Genomic DNA, 27,680 nt, shown 5'->3' with positions numbered 1-27,680 from the left:
GAAAATTGAAAAATGCGTACTTAGATCATTGAAAAAACAGTACACGCATTTTTTTAAATTTCATTATTTCAATTAATTTATTTATTTATTCAAAATTTTAAACTGTCTCGTATCTGTTACATTCACACTCATATTTTATTATGATTTGCCATTTTTACCTTTTGAACCCAAGAAAATAGGAAAGTTATGTGTAATTATGACAATTTTGAGCTTCATACTTTTACAAACATTTTATAAAATCTAAAATATTCAAATTTAATCCAAAATTTCTTATTAAAATAATCGATTTGAAATCTAGTTTCAACCAAATTATGTTATTTTTATTTCTTATAACTTACAAAATATATTTACAAAATAATTCTCTGTAATTATAAAATATTACAATGAATCTGGAGGAAAGTAACAGAGTTGTATCTTTGACTTGAGTACATATGTCTTAAAATTGCCGAGGAAATTCGGACAATTATTAACAGCGAAATGAAATAATGAACGATCAGCTTCCCTGAGCATAAGGAGCTTATTAGTTAATTCAGCCAAGTCTGACATCGTTAAATGTATCTCCGGTTCCTTACAACGAACGTAATACATTATACTTTTTTCATCACCCTCATCTCCAAATAAATGGTAGTAAGTACCGTTTTCTTTAGATGCTTTCATATCATCCACCAGTGGAATGAAGGCGTCGACATCTTTTATTTCTCTTTTTCCATCCTCAAGTTCGAGTTCTAGTCGTGGACATGGCACTTCACTATTTACTGACGAATATGTCTGATTAAAAAAAAAAATGAAGTTATTTTGATACTTTTTGTTGATTTTCAATTTTTCAAATTTCATTTTTTAATATCTAATCCCGAGTCAAAAAACGAATTCGGGTTTAAGTTTTTTTGAGAATCAATTTAGAATTTTAAGATTGACAACAGTATAGAAAGTTATCCTAGTTTAATCCTCAAAGTAGTTATGACCAATTTTATCACTTTGAGGACTAAACTGGAATAACATAATCTGGATTAGAGCCTCAAAATACTCAAAACATACAGGATTAATTGTATCCACATTTGAATCTCAAAAATCTCATTAGACGTCTTCTCTCCCCTCCCTTTTCTACCTTAAATTTTTCAAAGTCATGTACCTGAAGATCGAAACGTTTTTCATGGAACGAAAATAAGAAAAAATAAATGAAAAGTAAAAAATTTACTGGATCTAGATTTCGGAAATGTTTCACACGTCACCCGAAAATGACAGGCCACCCTCAACTACTCCTTTAAGGGGTTACATGGGTTTCACGACTTCAAAAAATCGATTTTTTTTTATTATCTTATTAAATTCTATGACATCTCTAGAATATTGTCCTAAAGTTTCAAGTCGATCCGAGTAACAGTTTCGGAGGTACAGTCTTAACAAGTTGCCTGCTCAAGGATAGCTCGGATAGCTTTTTTTTTCACTCAAAACTTTAAACGCGTTTTACTCAAAACTGTGTTTTCAAAGTCGGTTGTCAAGATTTTTCGAGAACTACTCAACCGATCTTGATGAAATTTTACACAGGTCTCCGAGATACAATTTACAAGGACTTGGACGAAGGATTTTTTTTTTTTTTTCAAATACAACTGTTTAAAAAAAAAAAAAATGCCGCGAAATTTTTGTCAAATTTTGAATTTTTTCGTAAAAACCTCTGCCAAAAATCCCATTTTCATTTTTTTTTTTTTTTTTCCTTAGTCCAAGTTCTAGTTCAAAGTCTTAACTAAAACACGTAATTTTTTTTTTCACTTTTTTTCACTTTGATCCTGCTACGAGATCTGCTGTCAACGCGGACGCACCTTTTTTCCGAAGGCTCGCCGGAAATGACGTCACAATGGCAGAGTTTATAATATTTTTTTTTAAATTTCTGTAATTAATTATTAAATCTGTATCTTTAAGCCAGTAAAAAGTTTAAATTAAATATTTTATTTTTTATATTAAAAAAAAATTATTTAAAATAGGCCGTTTTTTCACGGAAGAAACTCATGTAACCCCTTAAGTCGCTTTTAGACACAAATTTCATGAGTTATTTTCATTTTCGTTGCGTGAAAAACGTTCCGATCTTCAGGTACATTCAAAATCCGAAATATAACTTTTCATTCGTTGAGGAATTTGAGGTCATACTTATAATTTAAAATCGATAAATTATTCGTATTTAGACCTCATAGTTCTCATTAAGGATTTTGAGTACAAAAGTAGAATTTGTGTTTTGACTCGAGATTTTAATTGATCTATATATGCAGTGTCAGATTTTCTACTGTAATTATAAAATAAATAAACTTACCGATTTAAATAAACAGACGAAAATTGTCAAATAAAATAACTTCAACATTTTCTATTTATTTTAGAAAAATATTTTATCGCAATATTATTGTAAAAATACTAAACTCGTTGAAAATCGAAAATATTATGAGCTTAGATTTGTTGCAAATTATGTTTATATCAAAGCATTGAGGAAATGATTAGAATTTTTTATATTCAAACTCACGTTTATCTATGTTTAGAATAGAGAATTTTTCCTTATTATTAAGTAATCACAATAAATAAGGAAAATTATCAATTTAATATCTCAATTATCTAAGATGACTTTACTTTTGATCTTCTATTCAATAGCTCACTGAATTATCTACAGATTTTATTTTCAATATATCATTTTTATAACGCCGTTGTATTTAAATTACGACTTATATCTTTATAATCATGATTATAATTTTATCTTAGTGTTTTTAACTACACGTTTGTCAAACTTTTGACAATCGTTAATACATTAGACGAAGTATTTAATAGTGGTTTTATTAATCACCATTTTAATGTTAATTAAAGTAACGTATCACAGTTCAATCGATTAACCGATATTGTTATTAGTTGGAGAAACTATTTATGCGTAGTGAAATACGGTGACTACATTGTCAGAGTAGTTGCGTTGACTATTAAAAGTAGTTACAGGAACTATTGGATGATAAACAAACTAAAATAGTCACTAGTACTTTCTTTATTTGTAAGGGTGAACTAAAAAAGCATTGTTATTATTATTGCTGAAGTATGAGTTTTGAGAAATAATATTAAATAGTTACCATAACAAAACAACAAATGTTAGTAATGCTTAGTTGATATACGAAGAAAAATGTCGGCTCGAAACCTAGCAATTTTTAATATGCTGTCGACCAAACTTAAAACAGGGAGTGAAGCATCCAAAAAATTATTATGCCGCATCAAAATTATCATAATGCATGAAAGTAATTGTTATTAACCCTGATTAAACAAATAAATTTGATCGAATTAAAAATTTTAATTCTGTTATATTCTGTCGAATTCTGCAAAACAGAATTTAACTGAATTGAAAATTTGAATTTGAATTAAACAGAATAAATCCGATTTAAAAATTTCAAATTCATTTTAATTCAGTTCAATTCGGATTCAGAACCAGAAATCGGAGAACTATTTTCGAATTAATCAGAATTAAACCGAATAGAATTATTTAAATTCGTTTTAATTTTGACAAATTCTGGGTTTCCTGCCGAATTAGACAGAATTCATTTTGAAGTTAGGTACCGAATTAACAGAATTTATCTGAATTAAATAGAATTAAAAATTTAATTCTGTTTAATTCGATCGAATTCAGTTTTTTAATCAGGGAAAATTTATCGATAAGTCTCTCGCGCGTAGTAAGTATTGTGATACAGCATAATCATTTTTCGCCAGTTTCTCGCCAACTTGGCTATCAGGGTAACTTGTGAATAAGGTGGCTATCACACATTTGCTCAGCAAATTCTGCAGTGAAACGTTTTCGGCTAACTTAACGACAAGTTTCTGGTAAGCCTCGGCTGGATAATACTTGCGTGCAAGTTGTTGCAAATCTACTGCCGTCTTCTAAATGTAATTTGACAGAAAAACTTGCCGCCAACTTGAAGTGAAACGTTCAATCAACAACGTCATTGTCTGACAATCACTCTTGTAGTCAAATTGAATTCAAGTTACAGACAATTTACTGTCAACTTAAGGGGTAACTTAACCGATTTTCAATTCAATTTAATTCACGGACAAACACTGGAAACCTCAAATAGAGAGCCTTTAGCGTTTTTTGAAACCTTAACAAAGAGCTAGAAATTACGTATTTTTAAAAATTCTAATTCGTCTCCGAGAAAAATTGTTTTAAAATTCTCATTTACTCTACGAGTGCAACAGAGACGGTCCCGTTTATTTTTCTGAGTGTGAGAAAGAGGTCCGGTAGCGTATCCCCTTAAAGGTAACTGCTTGCTCTCCAACACATTCCTTTAAGTTACCTTTAGAATACGGCAGTAGCTTGTAGTTGACTTACGGTTAGGGTGGCTATCAGGGCAGGGTCCATTTCTGATTTCTCCCTTCTACTTTACCTCCTATCAGTAAATTACTATTCTTAATAAATTTCTTCTGCCCGTAATTGATAAAAATAATTAACACAATAATTCTGATAGAATAAAATTTTATTTATTACACATTGAGCAATTATAACAACACCAATGTAATCATTATAATTACAGTAATTAATTCTTAATGGAAAATTAATGTATTATAATGTAATTAATACTGTCATTAATTAAATTAGTAAGTAAAAAAAAATATTATCTTTTGAATTATAAATTCAACATCCAAGCATTTAAAATTAATTCAACAACTTTTTTTAATATATCTTAATTAAGTAATTAATTTGATTAAAACTACAACCCATTGATTTATTTATTTGATTTAAATAATAGCCTCTTTAATTGCTTTGTATTGCATGATATTAATCACTTTTTTTCTATTAATTACTAAGTTATATATTTTTTCATTTAGTATAGTATATTTTTTAAACTGCATTTAAAACTTTATAAATATCTCAAATACTTAATTAATTGTCTATTTGAATCAACAAATTAGTGCAGTATGTGCGTAGTTATTCAATTGTTTGTTAATGAGTTAATATATTAAAATGTAAATCTTTAATCCTGAATTTCCACTTTATCATTATAATTATTATTATTGTTTATGTTTATTAGTAATCCAAGTATTCTTTACTACATTGAGCAAGATTTACGTAAACAAATGCTATTAAATTGTAAATATTAATATGGAATTTGCGTAATACTATGTGAAGGTATTCTAAGACAATACCTCCCCCCCTCCTCACCACTACTGTTTTAATTTCTCCCATAACCTTAAGCCGTTATAACCTCACTCAAATTTTATTAATTGTTGTTGAGTCTGCAAAAGAGTGGGCTTTTCTCCCACTACTTATAGTCGTCCCGGAAAAAGCTTGGGAATTTTTCCCACCATTGTCATTTCCCTCTCTATTATAATATTCTGAAAAAGATACTCTGCGCATGCGCAAATCCAAATATTGTGGTAGAGAAGGAATAATTGTGGTCGGGCAAAATCCCAAACTTTTTTTGGGACAAATAGTTGTATGGAACTATATAGCTATAGAGCTATGATAGTCCATGATTTTGCACTAATGCGCATGCGTAGTAATGACTTAATTGTAGAAAATTGGTGGAAGAAAAGCACATTCTTTTGCAGACTTAACGATAAAAAAAATATTAAAGTAAAGTCTTTCCAGACAGTAAGTCACTGTCGGTTTTTACCCCCACCCTTAAAAAACGAGTTGGATCTCACGCCGTTACGACACATTATCATTACAAACCGAAAATTTCCGACGGAGCTCGACGGTGACTTACTTTCTGAGAGAGCTATCAGTTAATATAAAAAGAACAACGTAATTATAATTTCATCCGGATATAGATTTGTAAAAAATTACTTAGTCATTTTAAATCACCTGTTTAATAAGATTTGTTAAATAAATTCTAGTAAAATCTCCATGTCAAGATTACAATTAGAAATTCCAAATTTTGTAGGTTAAAATTTATTTAACAAATTTCGTTACCCAGGTGATTTAGAACTGTAAGTAAATTTGTGTAAAATCTATCTTGGGGAAATTATAATTACATTGTTCTGTTGTAAACTAATGGTTTAATTTTTTTTTAATTAATTAATAAAATGTTACTAAGGTTATGAAAGGTCTGATTAAAAACTCTGATTGAATCCTACTGAAATTCAATCAGTTAATCGGAATGTTCGTGGGAGTTTTCCAATTAATCGATTGGATTTCAATTTAAAATATACTGGGTACTGTCTAATGACGCCCTTAATAAATTACTTTGGCATTATAACCCCGGAGAGGTTAACCTATTTTGTGTACTAAATAGACTATTAGCAAGTATACGTGTCAGCGGGAATGTTTCATTAGTAGTTCCATCAATGTTTGTACATGATCCGCTCCAATCATCAGTGTTTAGTGAAAAAATCATGGCACCTCGGAAATCATTGGCTTTTATCCATTCAACCTGTGAATGAAACAATAAATTTGTTTGTCTATTAGTATTAATAGGAATCATATTGATTAACCAGCTATTGCCAGTTTAATTATAAGCGAACATCCAATTAAATTATGATGTTCAATGCAATGAAATGAATACCTTTGCTGTGACGCTAGCTTCATCTTCATAAGATATCCATTCATCATATCTATAAACATAAGGCGCTTGACTTTCTTCGTCATAAACTTTATTACCCCCGATGCCAAGTAACCAACAAATCATTGGATAAAACACGAAACCATCGACTCCGAGTCTTCCGAACCCTCTAGCGGGCGCCATAATTCCATGATTCTCTGTATTGTCCAGCTGATACGAGTGCCCATAAGTGGGAATCCCAACAACTATTTTATCACATGGCATTCCTTTGGAAATCCAGTAGTGGGCTGAATAATTAACGTTAAGTGTCGCAGAGTAGCCCATTTCTGACGATCTGGGATAGAGCGGGGCATTCAATCCAGTTACGGGTAAATACCATACATAATAATGATAATCGTAAGCCATTAGGTTGATAAAGTCAACGTGCTCAGCAATGTTCGGGACGAAGTAACTCTCGTCGACAATAGCAGGGGGCGCAGCAACTGCCGCCGATAAAATTAATGTTCTGCCAGATCGATCGAATTCTTTGCGAAGCTCTTGGAGAAGTTGAACGAACCATATTTTTTGTCGCTCATTGTTGCCTAACCAAGCTGGGAATTCCCAATCTACATCCAGTCCATCTAGATTGAGGGCTTTGGTTATGTTTAAGACAGATCTTATAAATTTTTTACGGTTAGCGTGAGTTTTGACCATCTCAGGAAAGCCTTGGGTTAGCTCGTTTATTCCGCCAGCGGAAATCATGACCTTCAGTTTGGGCTGGAGCTTTTTTAACGAAGATATTTCGTAATAAATTTTTGTATTGGCGCCCAAACTGAGGGTAGAGTTCACCACAGACGCAAAACCCACGATAATATGCGTGCAAATATTAGGGTCAATGAGAGCTGGACTGAGCTCCTTCGTCGTGTTCATGGTTCTCGGTAGGGTGTAGTAGCAGACCAGTATCTTGCTACTGTAAAAATAAATATACATATATATTGACGTGGCAAAAACACAATTTTTATATGGAAAAGCGGTTGTTCATTGGCGCGAAACTAATAGGGAATGTAAATGAACCGGAAAAAAGATAATTTAGATCTAACACGATCTGATAAGAAATTTTAGGTCAACGTTAAATCGATAGATCTTTTTAGATCTAATCAAACCTTCTCAGATCTTAATTTTTTTTTTCTGTAAGGCCCCGCGATCTCTTTGAGAGTCAAAATTTTAAATTTGTTTGATAGGTTGCGTGTTTTAGCTTTAGTGTAAGTAAATTTACACAGATCTAAGTATAAAATGACGGATTTAGATCTCAGTACATCTAAATAATTTTTTTCTGAGTAATTGACAATAATAATTCCCTAGTAGCATTATCTTAAACAAGTTTCTAACGGAAGATTTGAAAAATACTTGGAAAAGTAATCAATATTCTTTACAAAAATTTCATCAAGTTTTTACTAAAGATTTTTTTAAAAGACTTATGAAAATCAGTATATGCAGTTTGCCGAAATTCTTAAGCAAGAAAGTAAAAATAGAAATGTCAGATAAGAATTGCTGTAGAAATGTTTCAACTATCGAATTTTTTCTTAGATTCGTTCCAAGCTTAATGCAGTACCTACAGCTCACAATCTGCAAGGATTTTAAGTAATTCTGCAACAAATCTGACCTGATAAAAAAAATCCATGTGGGATTGCATGGGAGCCCATAGGAATCCATATAGAAAAGTATGAATTTATGTAAGAAATCCATAGGAATTAATATAAGAGTGTAAGGATTTATATAAGAATCCATGTAGGAAATTATGGGTGTCTCCCTGGTTAAGAATTCCGATTGGGTCCGATTGAAATCCGATTGGGATCAATTTTAGTATGATCGGAATGAATCGGTTTCAATCAGAAAAAGTGCATAAAAATAAAAAAAAAATTTCCGATTGAATCCCATTCAAAATTTTTAATCGGAATGAATCGGTTCCGATTAGAAAATAATATTTATAATGCGTTGTTATTTTCCGATTGGAACCGATTCATTCCGATTAAAAATTTCGAATTGGATTTAATCGGTTTTAATCAGAAAATAATATATTTTTCGGAAATTTCTGATTCACTCCAATAGGATTCAATCGTAAATTTCCGATCAAATTCTATTGAAATGAATCAGATTTCTCAACCAGGGCTGGATTCCCATTTTGATGGTGCAAATTTTCATGGGAAATCGAGGTAAAAATTCCCATGAAAATCCATACTAGGTTCCCATATAGATTTGGCAGAGTGTAGATTCCCATAGGAACCCATGTGAGAATCTATATCGGAATCTATGCTGGATTCCTATAGGAAACCATATGGGAATCCATTCAGAAACGCCATGTGGAAACCCATAGAGGAATCTAGACTGGATTCCCATATGGATTTTTTTGATAGGGTTCCCTAAAAATGCTACTAGGAAAGTAGTCTAGAATCTTGAGACGATGCATCGAATGGTGGAATTTTAATTTTAAAAACTTTTTGTAATTTTTAAATTATTCGGGTTCAAAAAAATAATATTACCTTGGAGAGCTTCCAAAGGATGATGATGATGTGACAATTGTGGTGTTGCGGTCTGCGTTTTGGTTTTCCTTCGACGATTCGGCGTACATCCTAGCCCTGCGTGTCCACGAAGCAATCGTGGCATCTTCCGTTGTTATTATAACTTCTAGTAATGGACCGGTTTCTAAATTACGCGGCGTTAAAATGTCTGAACAAACTCTTATCGCGAATAGAGTACCGACTACTATAAACACGAAAGTTAGACACACTACTGGCGATTTCCAATTGGTTCTAAAAATATACAATTATATTTTTTATTATTCAATTTTTTCAAAGTATTTGAATACTTTCTTATTTTTATTAAAAAAAAAATTGTTTAGTCAGACAAATAATTTTTTTCTAATTATGCGCAATAGTAAAAAAAATTTTTATGATAAATTTATATATTTTTAAACTGTACTTGTTATTTGCTGAGAGTTACAAACGATACTGAGTATTTAATAAGAGGTAATTTAATAAAAGTGAGGTAATTTTTTTTTCTTTTTTTTTTTAATAATAGATTTAATCAATAACGCGATGACCTATTAATTAACGAAGAAAATAGATGTCGTATAAATTGATAATGAGAATTTAAAAAAAAAAAAAGTTTATTTAATTATTTTTATTTTAAAAAAATTATTAATTAATAATTTAAATGAGCATGTAATTAAATTAGAATTTAAAATTCATTGAAAATTAATTAATTACATGAATTTTTAAAATCAAATTTAAATTTAAATTTTCTACAGAAAAATTAAAATTTTAATTAAAAAAAAAAACAACAAATTTTTTATTAAAAAAAAATTATTTTAATATAAAAATTTTTAAATTTAAAAAATTAAAATTTTTTTTTCTGACGTCGAAATTTAAAATTAATTATTTTTTTAATTATCAGTAAGAAAAAAAAAATTTTTTGAAGTTTGTAACAAAATTAATGATAAAAAAATTTGAATAATTTAAAAAAAAAATTAACTATTAATTTGATAAATAAATATATAAATATAATACTTACTGCCGTACAGTTGTAAGTAATTCGTATTTTGCCTGTGGCACTGGAATTCGGTTGACCATTGATTGTTATTATTATTATTAACAATTAAAATTAAAAATAAATTAAAAGCACTAATTAAATAATAAACATCTTATAATTATATTAAAGGTTATAATTGTAAACTCATAATTACTTTCTTAAATAAATAATTCAAATATTTTTTTTTAAATATTTGATACCCTGTCAGTTTTTTAAATAAAAGTAGTGAATATTTAAGTATATATGTTTTTATTAATTCAAATTATAATCTTTATATTGTGAAAGGTCGAAAATAAATTGTCAACAACAGCTGATTCATGTCACTGTGCACTGGAAAAAAAGTCACTAGAATTTAGTTTTGTCTAGGGAATTATTATTTTAGTTACAAGTTTATAGTTACTAATAAAAAAAGAAGGGAAATGTCAGCAATTAATTATATAAATTATGACATTCTGACTGAATATTATCTTAATTAATTGATTATTTGAATATTAATTACTACCCAGGTAGACATTATTGAAGAATCGATTTTTTTTCTGTAATTTCACTGACGAACTCTCTTAGTTTCAATTTATCATTTATTTTTTTGCGTGCACCCTTTTGAGGACCACTCTAATATATCTATAAAACGAAACGATTTTCAGTTTGTAAATTATACATATATATATTTTTTATTATATTATTAATAGAATCATACATCAATAAATATTAGAACATAAAAAATACAAGCACCAGCATTTTTTTAATACTATTTAGCACACATATACTTTAAAATCACTTGACACAAAATATATAATAACATTTTTTACTGACGTCCAGTTAATAAAATATCATCTTCAGTGCGTGGTTGTCGTTTGTATCCGGTATGAGACACTAGGTAGACAGTAAGACCTCCGAAAATTATAAACAGTAGGCCCATGACGTTTATCAAAATTCCTTCAGGTACGAATTGCGAATATAATTTTGGCTCTAATGCGAAAAAAGCTTTTTCATTTAGTCCTATTAAGCAGGAAGCGATAACACCAACAAATCCAGCGGTTCCAAAGTAAACGTGGATTGGTAGATATGCCGAACGTATTGATACGTGAAGACCAGGGAATAAAAATGAAATAAAACCTGCCAGCCACTGAAAATTAATTTTTTTAAATTAAAATTTATTTTTAAAAAAAAATTTGTAAATTGGGAAAGTTTGTGGTAAAATGGGCAGTGCAAAATAATTTTTTTTTTTGTAGTTTTGTTTTCGAACTATATAATTTTTTTAAGCGAAAATGTTTTTGTTTCAATGGGGTAAAATGGCCAGCAAAAATTTTTTTTGTTAAAAATTGATTCCAAAAAATTTTCTATTTTGACTAATAAATTCTTTAGACTGAAAAATTTTTTTAATTTTTTTCGAATCAAATACTTGTAATTTTTCTGCTACATTATTATCTATGGAAAAAAAAATTTGAAATTTTTTCATCTCTCAACTTTAGTAAATAATTTTATATATAGAAGTACCAATTGTGGTCACTTCACCATTTTTGGACATTAAAAACTTTATTTTAATTAACGAAAAAATGTAAAATGAAATTTTCATTTTTATAGTGGGATAAAAGTATCCATCATTTTTAAAAATAATTTATGCTATCGTGTATACTAGGGTGGTCGTTAAAAATTAAATTTTCCCAGGCGCCCCTTAAAAATCTTCTTTTTAGTGAAAAAATACGTTGAGAATTTGGTTTTTTCTTTTTAAGTAAAAAGAACACGTGCTGCAGGACGATCAAAGTTCATTTTTCGATACAATCGCGGTTTTTTTTTAATATCTCATCAAATATGCAGATTAAAGGAAAAAATCATAGGAACAATTTTGTAGGAAATTAAATTTTTGACAAAAAAGGTCATTTTCATTTTTTTTATAAAATGCGTATTTATGAAGATATTTTGAAAAACTTTATTTGGATCTTATGAATTGAGCGTTTTAAGGATTACAAATTTTGAAAATAACATTTTTCTAAGTATATAGAAACGATAACAAGTATTAATGATTGATATGTTACGAGTTATGAAGTTGTCTGTATTTAAAAAAAAAACGTTATTTTTAACATTCGTAAAATCCTTAAAATGCTCAATTGATAAGATCTAAAAAAGTTTTCTTAAAATATCTTCATAAATACACATTTTATAAAAAAAATGAACACGACTTTTTTTGTCAAGAATTTAATTTCCTACAAAATTGTTCCTATGATTTTTTCCTTTAATCTGCATATTTCATGAGATATTTAAAAAAAACCGCGATTGTATCGAAAAATGAACTTTGATCGTCCTGCGATACGTGTTCTTTTTACTTAAAAAAAAAAAAACCAAATTCTCCACGTATTTTTTCACTAAAAAGAAGCTTTTTATGGGGCGCCTAAGAAAATTAAATTTTTAACGACCACCCTAGTGTATATTACCAATTATTTTATTTAAATTTTCCAAGTGTCCAAAACTGGCCAAAAATTATACCTCTACTCTATATATTCATAACTTACTTGGCATGCAAATAGAATGACACTACTGAGTCCAACCCAACTGTGCAATGAATACATGTTTGGAGTCGGCGGGTTTTTTAAATTGTGCGAATCAAATACGGCAATTAATGCAACCACAGTCAGTACAAGTGTAAAAATCATAATTCCTCCATGCAATAACTTCAGTCTTCTTTTGCGTACGGTTCTTTGTGATCTGTAAATTAGCATACCTAAAAAAATTTTTTAAAAATATTAGTTATTCAACTGCGGGAAATTAAATCCCAGGAATCTTATTTATTTCAATACATATTTATATAAATAAAAAATTAACTTTTTTTGTTATTGCAGCTTATCATTGTTGTTTTAATAATTTTTGATTTTATCAATCACTTGATGACTAACCAACTTTACTTACAAGATTTAAATTAAAAACTGCGATAACTCCGATAACAAAAAGCGCTTTTTATGACTCAATTTTTTTTATCTGTGTAATTAGCTACAACTTGTTAAATTTCTATTTTATCTACTTGTTTCTAAGGACCTTTTTTGTAGCCCTTTAAATTTCCTACAAAATTGCTGTAGACTTTTTTTACCTATTTTCGAATCCATAGAAATTACAAGTTATGAAAAAATGTGAAATCATATTTTCTAAATTTATTCTGAAATTAGCAGACAATTAAAAATTTTTGAATTTTTTTTTTCAACAGTTTAATTAAAAAAAAAAATCTGCAAAAATGCACACGTAGAAAATTAAAAAAAACTACAGGTGCAATTTTTTAAAATATTTTTTTTTTTGAAATTTATCATTTTTTAAAAAATCCAAAAGTTATTAGACGTCGGCTCACGTCAGTATCATAAATTTTTTAATTTTTTGAATGAATTTGATGCTTACAAAAAATTTTAATTAATTTAAATAATTTCTAATGGTAAAGTGAATAAATTAAAAAAAAATAGGCGCGAAATTTAAAATAAATTTTTTATGTTTTTAGGAATAAGTAGTAATTTATTTTATTTTTAATTACTTACCATTACCATACAAAAATACGAGGCCAATAGTCATTAATAATGGATGCCAATTAAATTGGAGCGTAAGATTATCAGTCCATGCAAAACCTCCTTGGAAATTTTTAGTCCATATTATCATTAATATTATTAAAACAAGTCCGACTACTTCGGTAACGCCCAATAAAAATTTAAATCCTACCAAATTTTCAGCCGCAGGTTCCCCGATTTGATCCATATCTATAAATATCAACTTATTTTGACTAAATAATTAAAATTAATCTCAAAGAAAAATAAAAAAAACTCAAGTAAATTTTTCAAATTTAAAAATAAATTAAAATTTATTTTAAGTAAAATAATAATTAATATTTATTGTACCTTGACATAACTGATAATTGTAATTATCATAAGACATTTGTAAATATATAAGTTACTGATAAATTATAATTTCTTGAGAAATACAGTTTATTTATAAACAGAACTGCGGAATATTTTTTAGTTAAAAATATAAATGAAATATTAGAATTTTTGAAATTTTATTTTATCGAAAAATATGAAATTTTAGTAGAATCAAATTTTTATGGAAAAAAAATATATATTTCATGAGAAACATATGTTTGTAATTTATGTATAAAGATAAGTAATCTGAGTGAAAGTAAAATATAAAATTTTTGATACTAAAATAATAAGAAATTTGATAATTTAAAAAAAAAAAATAGTTTAATTTTGTTTACCGTAAGTTATTTTGTGAATACTTTTTAAATATTTTGATCAACAGGTACTTAGTTACTTTATAACATTGTAACAGTTGTAGGTATACTACTACTAACTACTCAAAATTGCGCGTATCTGCACGATCGCACGGGTTTATTGCGTCTATTGATTATGTACAAGGCTTGAAAATAGGTACAGTAAGTTGCTGTCAGATAGTGTACAGTCGAATTCCAACAAGTACTTGTGATGATCAATGAAGGAGCCCCTTCTCTTGTAAAGAATAATCTACAGCGCATGCGTCTCTTGCGCAGATCGCAATAACCATGATCCCGATAATACAGATCCCAGATATCGAGGGAATCTTTATATCTGGGATCTGCATTATCGAGATCTGTGTCATAAGATCACTTTACTTTTGTCCTATTTCGAACAAATTTATGGACATTTTGCCAAAATTCTGAAAAATTTTTTTTTTTTTTTGTGGGGCAGAGCGGCCCCCCTTCAAAAAGTGATAAAAACAATTTTTTTTTTCGTTTTTTTTTTTTTTAAATTGTTTTCATCATTAAGAATGTATTTCTTTCTCTTGACAACTATTTTTGGTTTTATATTACTCGAAAAAAATTTTTTAAAGCGTAAAAAATCGTTCACTCTCGATTACCTTAATTACTAATTGTTATTTAATAAAAAAAAAATCAATTCTATAATTTTACTTTATTTCAAAAATTTATCAACTAAAAAAAAAATTTAATTTTTATAAATTTTTAGTGACCAAATTTGCCTCTTACATAGAGAAACGGCCGAAAAATATGAAAAAATAATTTTTTCGGAAGTTTCGGCTGGTCCATTTTGCCCCAGGTGTTATGCGTAGGGCTAGAAATGTGGAATTATAATAATTTTTTTTTAATTTGACGATAAAAATATGAAAAAATCACTTTTTCAAAATTTTGGGCTTGTCCATTTTGCCCCAAATGTCATGCGTAGGGGTAAAAATGCGCAAACATATCGGATTTATAGTAATTAGTCGAAAAAAAAAAAATTTTTTTTTTGGTCAAAATTTCAGGGGGGCCGCTCTGCCCCACCCTCCCCTATATATATTATATATTTTTGGTAATTTTTTTGTTTAATTTTTCATTTTTATAGCGGAAAGTTTAAAACATTTTTCAGATCGTATCATAATTTTTTATATATTTTCGATGCATCAAGAATATCTGAATTCGTGATTTTTTAGACCCTAAAAATATTAAATTTATCGTAAAACGTTTTAGAACATTTTTTATTTATTTTTTTATCAAAAAAAAATAATACAACGAATTTACAGTTTAAAAATAACAATATCGTGCTTTGTTGAAGAGCGATAAATTTCGTATAAAAAAATTTATAGCGCTCAATTGTATGTCTGTGTGATAGAGAATAATAAAATTTCAAACAAAAACGCCAATTTTTTTAAACAAATCAAACTTTTAACTTCAATATCTCTTAAATGGTTAGATTCACGAAAAAAACATAGGATACCTTTTTTGAAGAGCGGGAAATTTCCTATCAAGTGACAGTTTTAGTTATAGCTAAACACTTATTTTTAAGCGAGTAATAAAATTTTTCTCATTGTTTGAAAATGGGAAAGTATCATTCCTTAGGCAGGGTTAAACGGCATTGGAATAGACTTTTTTATGAATCACAAATAATTGATTTATATAATGGTTAAGTAAAAAATCCAATTTTGGAAATAACGGACACCGTAATATACATAAATACCGACACTCAGAGATCACTTTGACCATAATCAGAATAGCTTCCTAAGCCCTCAAAACGTCAACACCTGATGAAAACTCGATTTTTGACAATCTAGGTGAAAATGATTTCCCGAATTTTTCGAAAATCTCCGATTTCCTTAGCGAGAAGTTGGAAATTCCAAATTTGTTTTATACCATGGTGTACGTGTCCGATGCCGGTAAAATTACAGATAAATAGACATCACGAAAAAAAGCTTAAGGAGTTTCGTTTTGAGTCATCAAACACCTCAAAGCGTCATAACTCTGATAACAGTAAGTATAAAATTATATGAATTTAGTAGAACTGACAGTAATAAATAAACGTTCGAGGTTGAGGCACTGCTTCATAAATATTGTAAGTAAATAAATTGTAAGTTTATCAGCTTATTTTTTTTTTTGTGAATTTTCATAGCTTATTTAAACTTAAAATAATTTTTTTTTTTTTTTAATGGACCAGTCCCAAAACATTTTGCTTTTTTTTTTTGAGCTCAAAAATTTGAGAAAACGTTGACTTCGTTACCGAATCTCAAACTTTTACGATATTTTAAAGCTCACATTTATTTATTTTTTTTTTTTGTTGTTGAAATTATAGTTGAAACTATATTTACCGCAAAAAGCGAAGAATTTATATATTTTGAAACTATTCAACTGCGAAAACACGTGAATATTTTTTAATCGATTTAAATACCTTTTTTTTTTACCGCGAAATACGCGAGGATATTCTAACCAAATTATATTTTATTTAACTCGCGAATATTATTTTGAACTCATCAATAAACAAATTGATGCTACAAACCGTTCCATATTTTGAGCAAAGACCAATAAATAAGTACATCAATTAAAGCATCATATAACGGTGCAAACGCAGCGTAAATAAGTGTCCTGTGTTCCTGCTGCAAGACCTGACACCTCATACCTAAACCTGGTTAAGGTAAATTTTTAAACAATTGTAACCATTATCTTGTATTTGCAATTTTTCTTGAAATCAATTATAAACCATATGCATGAATTACAACATTTTCTTTTACATTTACTATTTTGAATACTTCTTGGCAACTCAGTTTACTTTTATCCCTTACTTCTCTAACTGTTTAGCTGCTCAGATAGATAGTTCACAGTAAGGGGTACACGATTGTACATTTACCGCTCGGACTTTGATTGTGAAATTAAATCAGTCACACATAGATTGGAAATCGCTCTGGGTTATCAATATTGTCTTCAACAATATTATGAAGGCGCGAATTTTAGTTTCATTATTAGAAATTATGATTGGAAGAGTTTTTTTCTGTGCAGTTCTTGGAGTTCTGTCGCAAGAAGTAATTATTAATGAGATTTAAAGATAAATGTATATGTTATTAAAACTTATGTAATTTTGAAGGTTCATGTATCTGAAGCACAACAAAATAATGCCAATGCGAAACATGTTACGCAAACAAAACTTTTTGGCGATGACATTAAATCATGGCTTACTCCTGATGATGGAGTTTTAGCAACGGAAAATACTCCTGTTTATGGTGTAGTAGAAAAGTCAAAAATTTCTAAGAAAGATGCTGGATATGAAATAATTGAGTATAAAGACGTAAGCAATTGGTTAACAATTATCAAATGAACTGGAATAATGATCAAAGATTTGTATTAATAATCATTTTTAATTTATTTAATTCAGGCCATGAAAGATGCTCTTGCATACTTGCGTGAAAACAAATCTTATGCAATTATTACGCCGAGTAATATACCTCCCAATGCTAGTCTTGCAAAGGTAACGTGAATTATAAAATATATCCATTTAAATAACGTTTAAAAAAAACTGAGCAAAATAGAGTAAAATCCACATGCTTTTGAAACTCTTGATTGTTTTTTGAGCTAAATGTAAAAATGAAAAAAAAAATTCTTCAGAATTTTTGGCTAAAAGTTCACTTCATTTTTCTAATAAATCAATGATTGCTAATAAAAAATATATAGCCACAATGTAAAATAAAGAATTTTCAAATATAGCGCAATTTCGGTTAAAATATTTTACTTTCAATTATTTAGAACACTGTAGTTGGAAATCAAAATCCTGTCCGACTCAAAACTATGAACGACAAAAACAGGAAATCAACTTCGATATTTCGTAAGTTGTTGATATGATTAAGTAATAAGCCATAGTATAATAATCATTAATTATTTAACTTGGCAGCAATGAACCAGATGACATCATACTCTTCTCTACCATATCCCACTATAGTATATCCTGAGATTCTTGTAATTGTTGACAATGCGCTATTCAAAAAATTGGGCAGTAATGTACGTGATGTTGTAATACATATTTTAGCATTTTGGAATGGCGTAGACTTATTGTTTCGAAATCTAGAAAGCCCAAAATTTAGATTTAATATTGAAGCAATTGTTATAGTTGAGGTAAGAACTTTTTATAAATAAACTAAATTCGAATCGTCCCAATAACTTAAAAATAGGCATAAGTTCAGCAAATATTTTTTGTTTCTTGATCCATAATAGTATTTTATTCAATGCAGGCCTAATTTGCACGCAGGCTTTCAGCCCGTGCATGTAAGCCTACGACTCGTGCTGAAAACATTGCCCTCGCCACATAAAGACTATCTTACTATCCTAACTATGCAATATATTATTTTAACAGGCCCCAAATGTTTTTACAAACGTGGAATACGCACCAAATAAAACAGATGCTTATCAACTAAAGCGGACAATTGACAGTTGGTTGTACAGTTACCAAAGGGAATTTCCGATTGATAGTTACGATATTGCTGCTTTTATGACATCGTAAGCGCTTATCAAACTTGTGTATTTTTAATCCATAATATTTTTTATGCGGGACCTGACTGAGTGATATGAGCACACGAATCAGTCAGGTCCCGCACAGTAATCAGTGTGGTGCTGCACCACAATCGAGCATTTTTTTCCAGCACCGTACTGAGTCGGGTGCAGAACAGTAACCAGTCGGGTTCCAATCTTTCCGTGTGCAGGAAAACTTTCATTTATTTTTCATTGATTGACGGGAAAGGTTTTTTGGCCTAAATTGTTTCTTTATTTCGTTTTTATTACACTACATAAATTTTTTAAGATCACAGGATTAATCTCCCTTAAATTATCTGGACAATGGTATGCAAACTTTCCTGGTTTCGTAAACTAACAAGAGTGTAATGACAAAAATAGTTGAGGAGAAAAGGCGAAAATAATTTTGAAATCAACGAGGGCCATGACTCGAACCGATTCTAAATTAAATTTCTTATAAATTGATATATTTATTTGATGCTGTAAGAAAGACGGCGGTGATTTGGTTGTCATCTAGGTCATAAAGTACCAGGTTGCGTACTTTATGGCACTGTATAGTTATCGGTCTTGTAAAGCGTGGGTTCGAGTCCAACGCTCGAAATCGACGAGGCCATGGCTCAAACCGATTCGCATTAAGAGTCGTGCAGTAGTTAACTTAGCAATTGATTATAATAAAATGTTATTTTTTTTCTTATACATCAGCAATGACTTGTTCCGAAAGAGTGGAAAACGACTTGGAGGTATATCATATAACACAGGGGCATGTAAAACCTTTCACGAATCAAAACGCGTAGTCAAGTCAGCATATGTTCATGAAGCCGGTGATTTTTTTGGCATTCGTCTTATGGCTCATGAATTAGGACATTTGTTCGTATAATACTGCATTTCAATAAATATATCTTAAGTATTTCATGCCCAATCAGTCGTTTGTTTTACTCATTCACGCTCGATTTGGCTGAAATCTTTATATATTATTATTCGCTTAGTAAGAAACTGCAATTAAAAAAAAAACATTTACATATGTAAACTTCAGGCTTGGTATTTCTCATGATGGCTACGATGCCAAGAGATGTCCAGTAAAAGATGGTACTATTATGACATCTAACGGCTTCGACTTAGGACCTAAGTTCTATGAATGGTCACAGTGCAGTTTAGATAAGTTAACTCAATCATTTGTGTAATTAAATTTTTTATTTTTATTTAGTTTTATAAAAAGTAGTATCCATAGTGATGTTTAATAATTACTGATTAGTTAAAAAACTACCCAATAGAGCACCAAATTTAATAATTAATTCATTAATCATTATGTTACAGTAAGAATAATCTTAACTGTTTATACAACGAAATCTATGAGCACAGTGCCGCAGTTCCGAGAATATTACCTGGAAAATTGATGGATTTAGATAAACAGTGTCATTTCCAAAGAGCAAACTCAACTCCTGTCATTAAAGAGGATAATTGCAAACATTTCAGATGTCGGACAAATCTAAAACCTCCCTTTTATAAATTGTTTAGTTTGTCGATAGGGCTTCTCGACGGGACTTCCTGTGGCCAAGGTAAAATGTGTCTCCTTGGAAGTTGTGTGCAAGAAAATCTTATAAATGACCCCAGTATATACGGGAAAAAAGTATAGGGAATTGTTTAAGTATACTTAAAGTTTGAGTTAAAATTACTAAATGTATATTGTTAACTTAAGCGATATTCAAATTGTCTAATTTTTATAATCTCGAGAATTTAATTGTTATTTAAATTTGTGAAATTTAATTATTTGAATATGGAAAGAAATATAAAATGCATTAGTAAGCTTGACTATATATTTAATGAATGTTACCATCCCGTTAACGTCCACAAGAATTGTACCAAGTAATTCATCTCGACTCTAATAGCTTAGTCTTATATATTTATATACGCATACACGACACACACACACACACACACACACACACACACACACACACTCGTAGATCGTTCTGACAATGATCAGACTTGCTTCCTAGGACCTCAAAGCGTCGACATCTGATGATAATTCGATTTTCGGAAATCGGGGTAAAAAAAAAAACTTACCTAATTTTTTTTAATTTTCAATTTTCATTGCGGAAAGTTAAAAACGTTTTTTATACCTTATCGTAATTTTTTATGTTTTCAATGCATTAAAAATGTCTGAACTCACGATGTTTTAGACCCTGATAAAATCACATATTTGAAAATATTAAATTTATCATTAAACGTTTTAGAACGTTTTTTTTTTTTTGTTATTAAAGAATACAGAAAAAAAATTTCCACTTTAAAAATAACAATATTTTCGCATTTTTCGAAAATCTTCGATTATCTTAGCGAGAAGTTAGAAATTCTAAATTTGTTTTCTACCATGACGTAGATGTCCGATGACAGTAAAATTACAGATAAATGGACATCACGAAAAAAAGCTTAAGAAGTTTCGTTTTGAGTCATCAAACACTTTAAAGAGTCATAACTTTGATAACAGCAAATATAAAATAACATAAATTTAGTAGAACTGACAGTAATACCTAAACGGTCGATGTTGAGGCACTGCTTCATAAATGTATTGTAAGTTCACCAGCTTATAATTTTTTTAATTGTGTGAATTTTCATAGCTTATTTAAATTTAATTTAAATTAATTTTTTTTTTTCTTAACGGACCAGCCCCAAAACATTTTACTTTTTTTTCGAGCTGAAAAATCTGGGAAAACGTTGACTTTGTTACCGAATCTCTAATTTTTCCGGTATTTCAAAGCTCACAATTTTTTTTTTTTTTTGTTGTTGAAATTATAGTTGAAACTATATTTACCGCAAAAAGTCAAGAATTTAAATATTTTGAAACTATTTAACTGCGAAAACACGTGAATATTTTTTAATCGATTTAAATACTTTTTTTTTTGCCGCGAAATACGCGAGGATATTATAACCAAATTATATTTTATTGAACCCGCGAAGATTATTTTTAACAAAAATAAACAAATTGATGCTACAAATCGTTCTATATTTTGAGCAAAGACCAATAAATAAATACATCAATTAAAGCATCATATAACCGTGCAAACGCAGCGAAAATAAGTGTCCTGTGTTCCTGTTGCAAGACCGTTGACACCTTATACCTAAACTTGTTGAAGTTAAGTTTTCAAATAATTGTAACCATTATCTTGCATTTGCAATTTTTCTTGAAATCAATTATAAACCATATGCATAAATTACAAAATTTTCTTTTACGTTTCTTATTTTGAATACTTTTCGGCGACCCACCTTACTTTTATCCCTTATTTTCCCAACTGTTTAGCCGCTCAGACAGATAGTTCACAGTAAGGGGTACAGGATCTTACGTTTACCGCTCGACGTTTGATTGTGAAATTAAATCAGTCACACACAGATTGGAAATCGCTCTGGGTTATCAATATTGTCTTCAACAATATTGTGTAATCGAATATAAAATAGAATAAATTAAGCATTTGGTGAACAGTCGCCGGGCATACGAACTGGACCTTGATCAATGTAAGAACCCCTTTATATGAAACTCGTACCTACACCCATCACGATCTTTAATCGTGACAAAATATTTTAGGTTTTTATACCCCGTTACAATATCAAATCGCCTGTTTATGGTGGCTGGATTATCAAATCCAAACAATTAAAGAATTTTAATTAAGAAATATTGTAAAATAAAAATATTTATCATTATTTCCAAAGTGTATAATTATCAAATGTATGCAAGATTGAATTTTAGGTTCATTATTATAAATTATGACTGGAAGAATTTTTTTCTGTGCAGTTCTTGGAATTCTGTCGCAAGAAGTAATTATTAATAAGATTTAAAGATAAACGTATATGTTATTAAAACTTATGTAATTTTGAAGGTTCATGTATCTGAAGCACAACAAAATAATGCTAATGCGAAACATGTTACGCAAACAAAACTTTTTGGCGATGACATTAAATCATGGCTTACTCCTGATGATGGAGTTTTAGCAACGGAAAATACTCCTGTTTATGGTGTAGTAGAAAAGCCAAAAATTTCTGAGAAAGATACTGGATATGAAATAACTGAGTATAAAGACGTAAGCAATTGGTTAACAACTATTAAATGAACTGGAATAATGATCAAAGATTTGTATTAATAATCATTTTTAATTTATTTAATTCAGGCCATGAAAGATGCTCTTGCATACTTGCGTGAAAACAAATCTTATGCAATTATTACGCCGAGTAATATACCTCCCAATGCTAGCCAAGCAAAGGTAACGTGAATTATAAAATATATCCATTTAAATAACGTTTAAAAAAAACTGAGCAAAATAGAGTAAAATCCACATGCTTTTGAAACTCTTGATTGTTTTTTGAGCTAAATGTAAAAATGAAAAAAAAAATTCTTCAGAATTTTTGGCTAAAAGTTCACTTCATTTTTCTAATGAATCAATGATTGCTAATAAAAAATATATAGCCACAATGTAAAATAAAGAATTTTCAAATATAGCGCAATTTCGGTTAAAATATTTTACTTTCAATTATTTAGAACACTGTAGTTGAAAATCAAAATCCTGTCCGACTCAAAACTATGAACGACAAAAACAGGAAATCAACTTCGATATTTCGTAAGTTATTGATATGATTAAGTAATAAGCCATAGTATAATAATCATTAATTATTTAACTTGGCAGCAAGGAACCAGATGACATCATACTCTTCTCTACCATATCCCACTATAGTATATCCTGAGATTCTTGTAATTGTTGACAATGCGCTATTCAAAAAATTGGGCAGTAATGTACGTGATGTTGTAATACATATTTTAGCGTTTTGGAATGGCGTAGACTTATTGTTTCGAAATCTAGAGAGTCCAAAATTTAGGTTCAATATTGAAGCGATTATTATAGTTGAGGTAATAATCTTTTTAAAATAAATTAAATTCGATTCGTCCCAATAATATAAACCAGGCTTAAGTTCAGCAAATATTTTTTTATTCTTGGTCCATAATAGTATTTTATACATCATGTAGAATCATGCAGATATTATACTCAATGTCACTACTCTCTTAAATTTGAAATAGTGCAAAACGTGACTATTTAGTGTTTACCAGTGAAAAGTGTGTCAGTAATTGAAATAGCATACTTTTCACTGGCAGTAAGTGACTATTCACTTCCAAATAGTGATTGTCACATGATTTCTACTGATTCGTTTTTAGAGAGTAGATGTAAACAATAGTTTACGCCCTAGCGGATCCGAATTACGGTAATTACCGTAATTTACGGTATCCAGCTGAATTGCCGTAATTTGCGGTAAAATACAGCAATTTACCGTGTTATGGTATTTTACCGCAATTTACGGCAAAAGGCGGCAATCTACGGTAAATTACCCCATTTTACCGAAAAGTGCGGTAATTCTGCTGGTAATTATCGTAATTTACCGTAATTAGGATCCGGTAGAATGTAATGAATGCACCGAGAAAAACAACGTTAAATGTCTAAAGTCAGCGTCATGCTTAGTAAAATTATATTGCGTTAAATCACGGGAATTAGACATGTGTTGGATAAAGTAATTTGCGCAGCACTTAGGCTAAATCATTAGCCGTCAATCAAAATATGTTTAGCACTCATTTTTGGCGCACAGTAGTGCACCCTTCGGTGCATGCATGCTGATGCTCGTGCATGTGCACTAATTTGTGTTGAAAATATTGCGCTTCTCAACTAATGATTGATTTAGTCTACTCGTTACGCGAATACCCCATCCAAAAATTTCCATAGAATCCTCTTGAATGGGTCAAAAACCACATAGAATCTAATAAACTTGTATTGATAATTCATTGCGGTTTTTGACCTATTTGTGTGAAATCGACGAGAATTTTTAGATAGAGTAATCAAATTATTAAATATTTGCTTTTTTAACCAACCACTCAATATGTAAAATTAGTTCAGTTTATTGTTTGTCACTTATTAATTAAATAAATATATTTTTTAAAAGGCCCCATTAGGTTTTACAAATTTGAAATTCGCACCTGATAAAATCGATGCTACTCAACTATTGCGGTCAGTTGGCAGGTGGTTGTACAGTTACCAATGGGCATTTCCAATCGATAGTTACGATATTGCTGTTTTAATGACATCGTAAGTTTTTCAAAATTATGAATTTTTTAACTTTTAATCAACAATAATTTTTTAACAAAATGATTTTATTAGTTAAGAGTCGTACAATAGTCAACTTATTAACTGAATATAATAAAATTTTTTTTTTTTAATATTGAAGCAATAATCTGCTCGGAGAAAGTGGGTATTCAATTGGAGGTAAAACATACCCAGCAAAGGCATGTAAAACTTTACACAAATCAAAACGCGTAGTCAAGACAGCATGTGTTCGTGAAGTCGGTGATTTTTTGGGTATTCGTGTTACGGCTCATGAACTAGGACATTTGTTCGTATAATACTGCATTTTAATAAATATATCTTAAGTATTTCATGCCCAATCAGCCGTCTTTTACTCAGTCACGCTTGATTTGGCTAGAATTTTTATATATAATTATTCGCGTAGTTAGAAATTTGAATTAAAAAAAATATTTACACATGTAAACTTCAGGCTTGGTATTTCTGGTCATGATGGCAAAGATTTCAACAAATGCCCAATAAAAGATGGTACTATTATGACGTCTAACACCTTCGATTTAGGACCTAAATACTTGGAATGGTCACAGTGCAGTTTAGATAAATTAACTCAATCATTTGTGTAATTAAATTTTTTATTTTCATTTAGTTTTATAAACAAATCGTACCCATAGTGATGTTTATTAACTACTGATTAATTAAAAAATTACCCAATAGAGCGCCAAATTTAATAATCAATTTATAATGTTACAGTAAGAATAATCTTAGCTGTTTATATAACAAAATTTATGAGCAAGGTGCCGCAGTTCCGAGAATATTACCTGGAAAACTGATCGATTTAGATAAACAGTGTCATTTCAGAACAGCAAACACAACTTCTGTCATTAAAGATGATAATTGCAAAGAATACAGTTGTCGGACAGAGCTAAACAGTGATGGCTTTCGTCTGATACATACGTGGCCAATAGGGCCTCTTGATGGATCTTACTGTGGCCAAGGTAAAATGTGTCTCCTTGGAAATTGTGTGCAAGAAAATTTTATAAATGACTCCAGTACACGGAGAAAAGAGCATAGGAAACTTTACTCAAAAACATTAGTTAAGATTTTTGAATTTATATTTTCATCATAAACGATATACCCTGGCAGATCCGAACTACGGTACAATACGGTAATTACCGTAATTTACCGCAAAATACTGTAATTTACAGTATTCCGAAGACTTATCATAAAACACGGTAATTTACGGTAAAATACCGTGAATTTGCGGCAATCCTGCGGTATTCTACTGTTAACGTGCGGAATTACTGCAAAATTACATTTTACCGTAACAGGAAGTATTTAATTGTGTTACGGTAAAAATGCCACGAATTACAGTGAATTTCCGTAATTTGCCGTAGATTGCAGCAAATTTGCAGTAAAATACGGTATTTTGCGGTAAAATGCGGTAATTTGCAGTAATTCGGATCCACTATGGTATAGAAACTGTGTAATTTCTACTATCTTGGGACTTTAATTGTTATTTAAATTTATAAAATTTTATAATTTGAATATAGAAATAAATATAGACTGAATTACCCGTGTAAAAAAAATTGTTAAAAAAAGGTTAAAAAAGTGTTTACTAGTCTAAACTTCAAACCGTGACACAACGACGAACTTTTTTTGAACGTTTTTTAAACTTTTGAAAATTCCGGGGAAAAATCATAAATGTCCTAATATTATTAAGATAAGATAAAACGAAAAATGGTCAAAAATAGTTCGAAATCCGTTTTTTCTGAACGAATTGTGTACTGAAAAATGTTAATTTGTAGTATTAAGTCAATTGTTTGTTTCTGTGCATTTTTAGAAGTTTGAAAATCGTTTGAAAAAAGGTCGTCATTGTGTCAAGTTTTGAAGTTTAGAATAGTCAACACTTTTTTAACCTTTTTTCAACAATTTTTTTTACACGGGTAGTAAACTTGACTATATATTTAGTAAATGTTACTATCCCGTTAACGATCACACCCTGATTAAACAAAACGATTTACTCAATGATTAATGTATCTATTATTATAATCTATATTGTAGTAAAATTGAATCGTTTCTAATCATTTTGAATCGTTTCTTTTAATCAAGGCAATCACTAGTTTGTACCAAATTTATCTCGACTCCAATAGCTTAGTCTCCTATATTTATGTACGTAATTAAAAATAAAACAAAATTTCATCTTATTAATTTTTATTTTCCAGCTTTATAATTAACATCAATAAATTATTTAATACGTAGGCCTAAAAATTACTTTTATCCGGATGAATGTATTTTTTTTTTAATAAATTTAAATTAATCATTAATAATAATTGATTATCAACAAACTATATTATATATTATTATAATACATGTGTAGCAATGAATAAACAAAATTTAAACTAAATATTTTTAAATTGTAATTGATATTTACTTTTAATTATTTTTTTCTAAATTTTATTATTATAGTCACGCGGTGAATACACAAGTGTCTTAATATATATTTAAATATTTTATTTCAAAACATACTTTTTGCTAATTTTTTTTTTTTAATTAACTAAGTAACGATTAATTATTTATTGAATAAATTAAATTTTAAATTGTGTTCAATGTGAATTAATTAAGCTTCTAAAACATTTTTTTTTTTATTGATAACTATCTAAAAAAAATCAAAATAATTTATATATATATATGTATACATATATAATTTTTTACCCAATTTGATATATTTATATA

The 27,680-nt window shown here is 29.2% G+C and overlaps 5 protein-coding genes across 11 annotated transcripts; 2 read left to right on the top strand and 3 right to left on the bottom strand.

The window, feature by feature from the left end:
* Positions 1-293: 293 nt before the first annotated feature.
* LOC130664913 (uncharacterized) lies at positions 294-2,459 on the bottom strand. The gene is made up of 2 exons (XM_057465099.1): positions 2,300-2,459; positions 294-768 (listed from the first exon to the last, which is right to left on the bottom strand). Exons 1-2 carry the CDS (start codon positions 2,345-2,347, stop codon positions 379-381), a joined length of 438 nt encoding a protein of 145 aa, XP_057321082.1. The 5' UTR covers positions 2,348-2,459; the 3' UTR covers positions 294-378.
* A 2,174-nt stretch (positions 2,460-4,633) lies between these two features.
* Positions 4,634-10,552, bottom strand: LOC130665145 (chitinase-3-like protein 2). The gene is made up of 4 exons (XM_057465435.1): positions 10,056-10,552; positions 9,026-9,295; positions 6,510-7,455; positions 4,634-6,377 (listed from the first exon to the last, which is right to left on the bottom strand). Exons 1-4 carry the CDS (start codon positions 10,112-10,114, stop codon positions 6,198-6,200), a joined length of 1,455 nt encoding a protein of 484 aa, XP_057321418.1. The 5' UTR covers positions 10,115-10,552; the 3' UTR covers positions 4,634-6,197.
* A 174-nt stretch (positions 10,553-10,726) lies between these two features.
* On the bottom strand, positions 10,727-14,495 carry LOC130665146 (transmembrane ascorbate-dependent reductase CYB561-like). 2 transcript variants are annotated; one of them, XM_057465436.1, is made up of 5 exons: positions 14,299-14,495; positions 13,943-14,045; positions 13,589-13,804; positions 12,584-12,792; positions 10,727-11,199 (listed from the first exon to the last, which is right to left on the bottom strand). In XM_057465436.1, exons 2-5 carry the CDS (start codon positions 13,977-13,979, stop codon positions 10,879-10,881), a joined length of 783 nt encoding a protein of 260 aa, XP_057321419.1. In that variant the 5' UTR covers positions 13,980-14,045; positions 14,299-14,495; the 3' UTR covers positions 10,727-10,878. The 2 variants fall into 2 exon arrangements, with proteins under 2 accessions (XP_057321419.1, XP_057321421.1); XM_057465438.1 differs by lacking the exon at positions 13,943-14,045 and having other exon boundaries at positions 14,299-14,492.
* A 1,863-nt stretch (positions 14,496-16,358) lies between these two features.
* LOC130664918 (A disintegrin and metalloproteinase with thrombospondin motifs like) lies at positions 16,359-20,630 on the top strand. Of its 6 annotated transcripts, none has more exons than XM_057465115.1 (11): positions 16,359-16,402; positions 16,892-16,978; positions 17,143-17,363; positions 17,426-17,626; positions 17,714-17,806; positions 18,082-18,160; positions 18,227-18,447; positions 18,686-18,828; positions 19,543-19,707; positions 19,874-20,017; positions 20,155-20,630. In XM_057465115.1, exons 3-11 carry the CDS (start codon positions 17,277-17,279, stop codon positions 20,471-20,473), a joined length of 1,452 nt encoding a protein of 483 aa, XP_057321098.1. In that variant the 5' UTR covers positions 16,359-16,402; positions 16,892-16,978; positions 17,143-17,276; the 3' UTR covers positions 20,474-20,630. The 6 variants fall into 6 exon arrangements, with proteins under 6 accessions (XP_057321098.1, XP_057321099.1, XP_057321094.1 ...); XM_057465111.1 differs by having other exon boundaries at positions 16,371-16,402; positions 16,505-16,978; XM_057465112.1 differs by having other exon boundaries at positions 16,374-16,417; positions 16,505-16,978.
* Positions 20,631-21,372: 742 nt separating this feature from the next.
* Positions 21,373-27,331, top strand: LOC130664884 (A disintegrin and metalloproteinase with thrombospondin motifs like). Its single transcript, XM_057465063.1, has 10 exons — positions 21,373-21,408; positions 22,580-22,647; positions 22,710-22,910; positions 22,998-23,090; positions 23,366-23,444; positions 23,511-23,731; positions 24,811-24,953; positions 25,093-25,257; positions 25,420-25,566; positions 25,698-27,331. Exons 2-10 carry the CDS (start codon positions 22,597-22,599, stop codon positions 26,071-26,073), a joined length of 1,476 nt encoding a protein of 491 aa, XP_057321046.1. The 5' UTR covers positions 21,373-21,408; positions 22,580-22,596; the 3' UTR covers positions 26,074-27,331.
* Positions 27,332-27,680: the final 349 nt, after the last annotated feature.

This window comes from Microplitis mediator, chromosome 3, assembly GCF_029852145.1.
Source record: "Microplitis mediator isolate UGA2020A chromosome 3, iyMicMedi2.1, whole genome shotgun sequence".
In the NCBI taxonomy this organism is placed as follows: Eukaryota; Metazoa; Arthropoda; class Insecta; order Hymenoptera; family Braconidae; genus Microplitis; species Microplitis mediator.
Note: the sequence above shows the minus strand (reverse complement) of the source record. Positions and strands in the feature narration are given on the sequence as shown.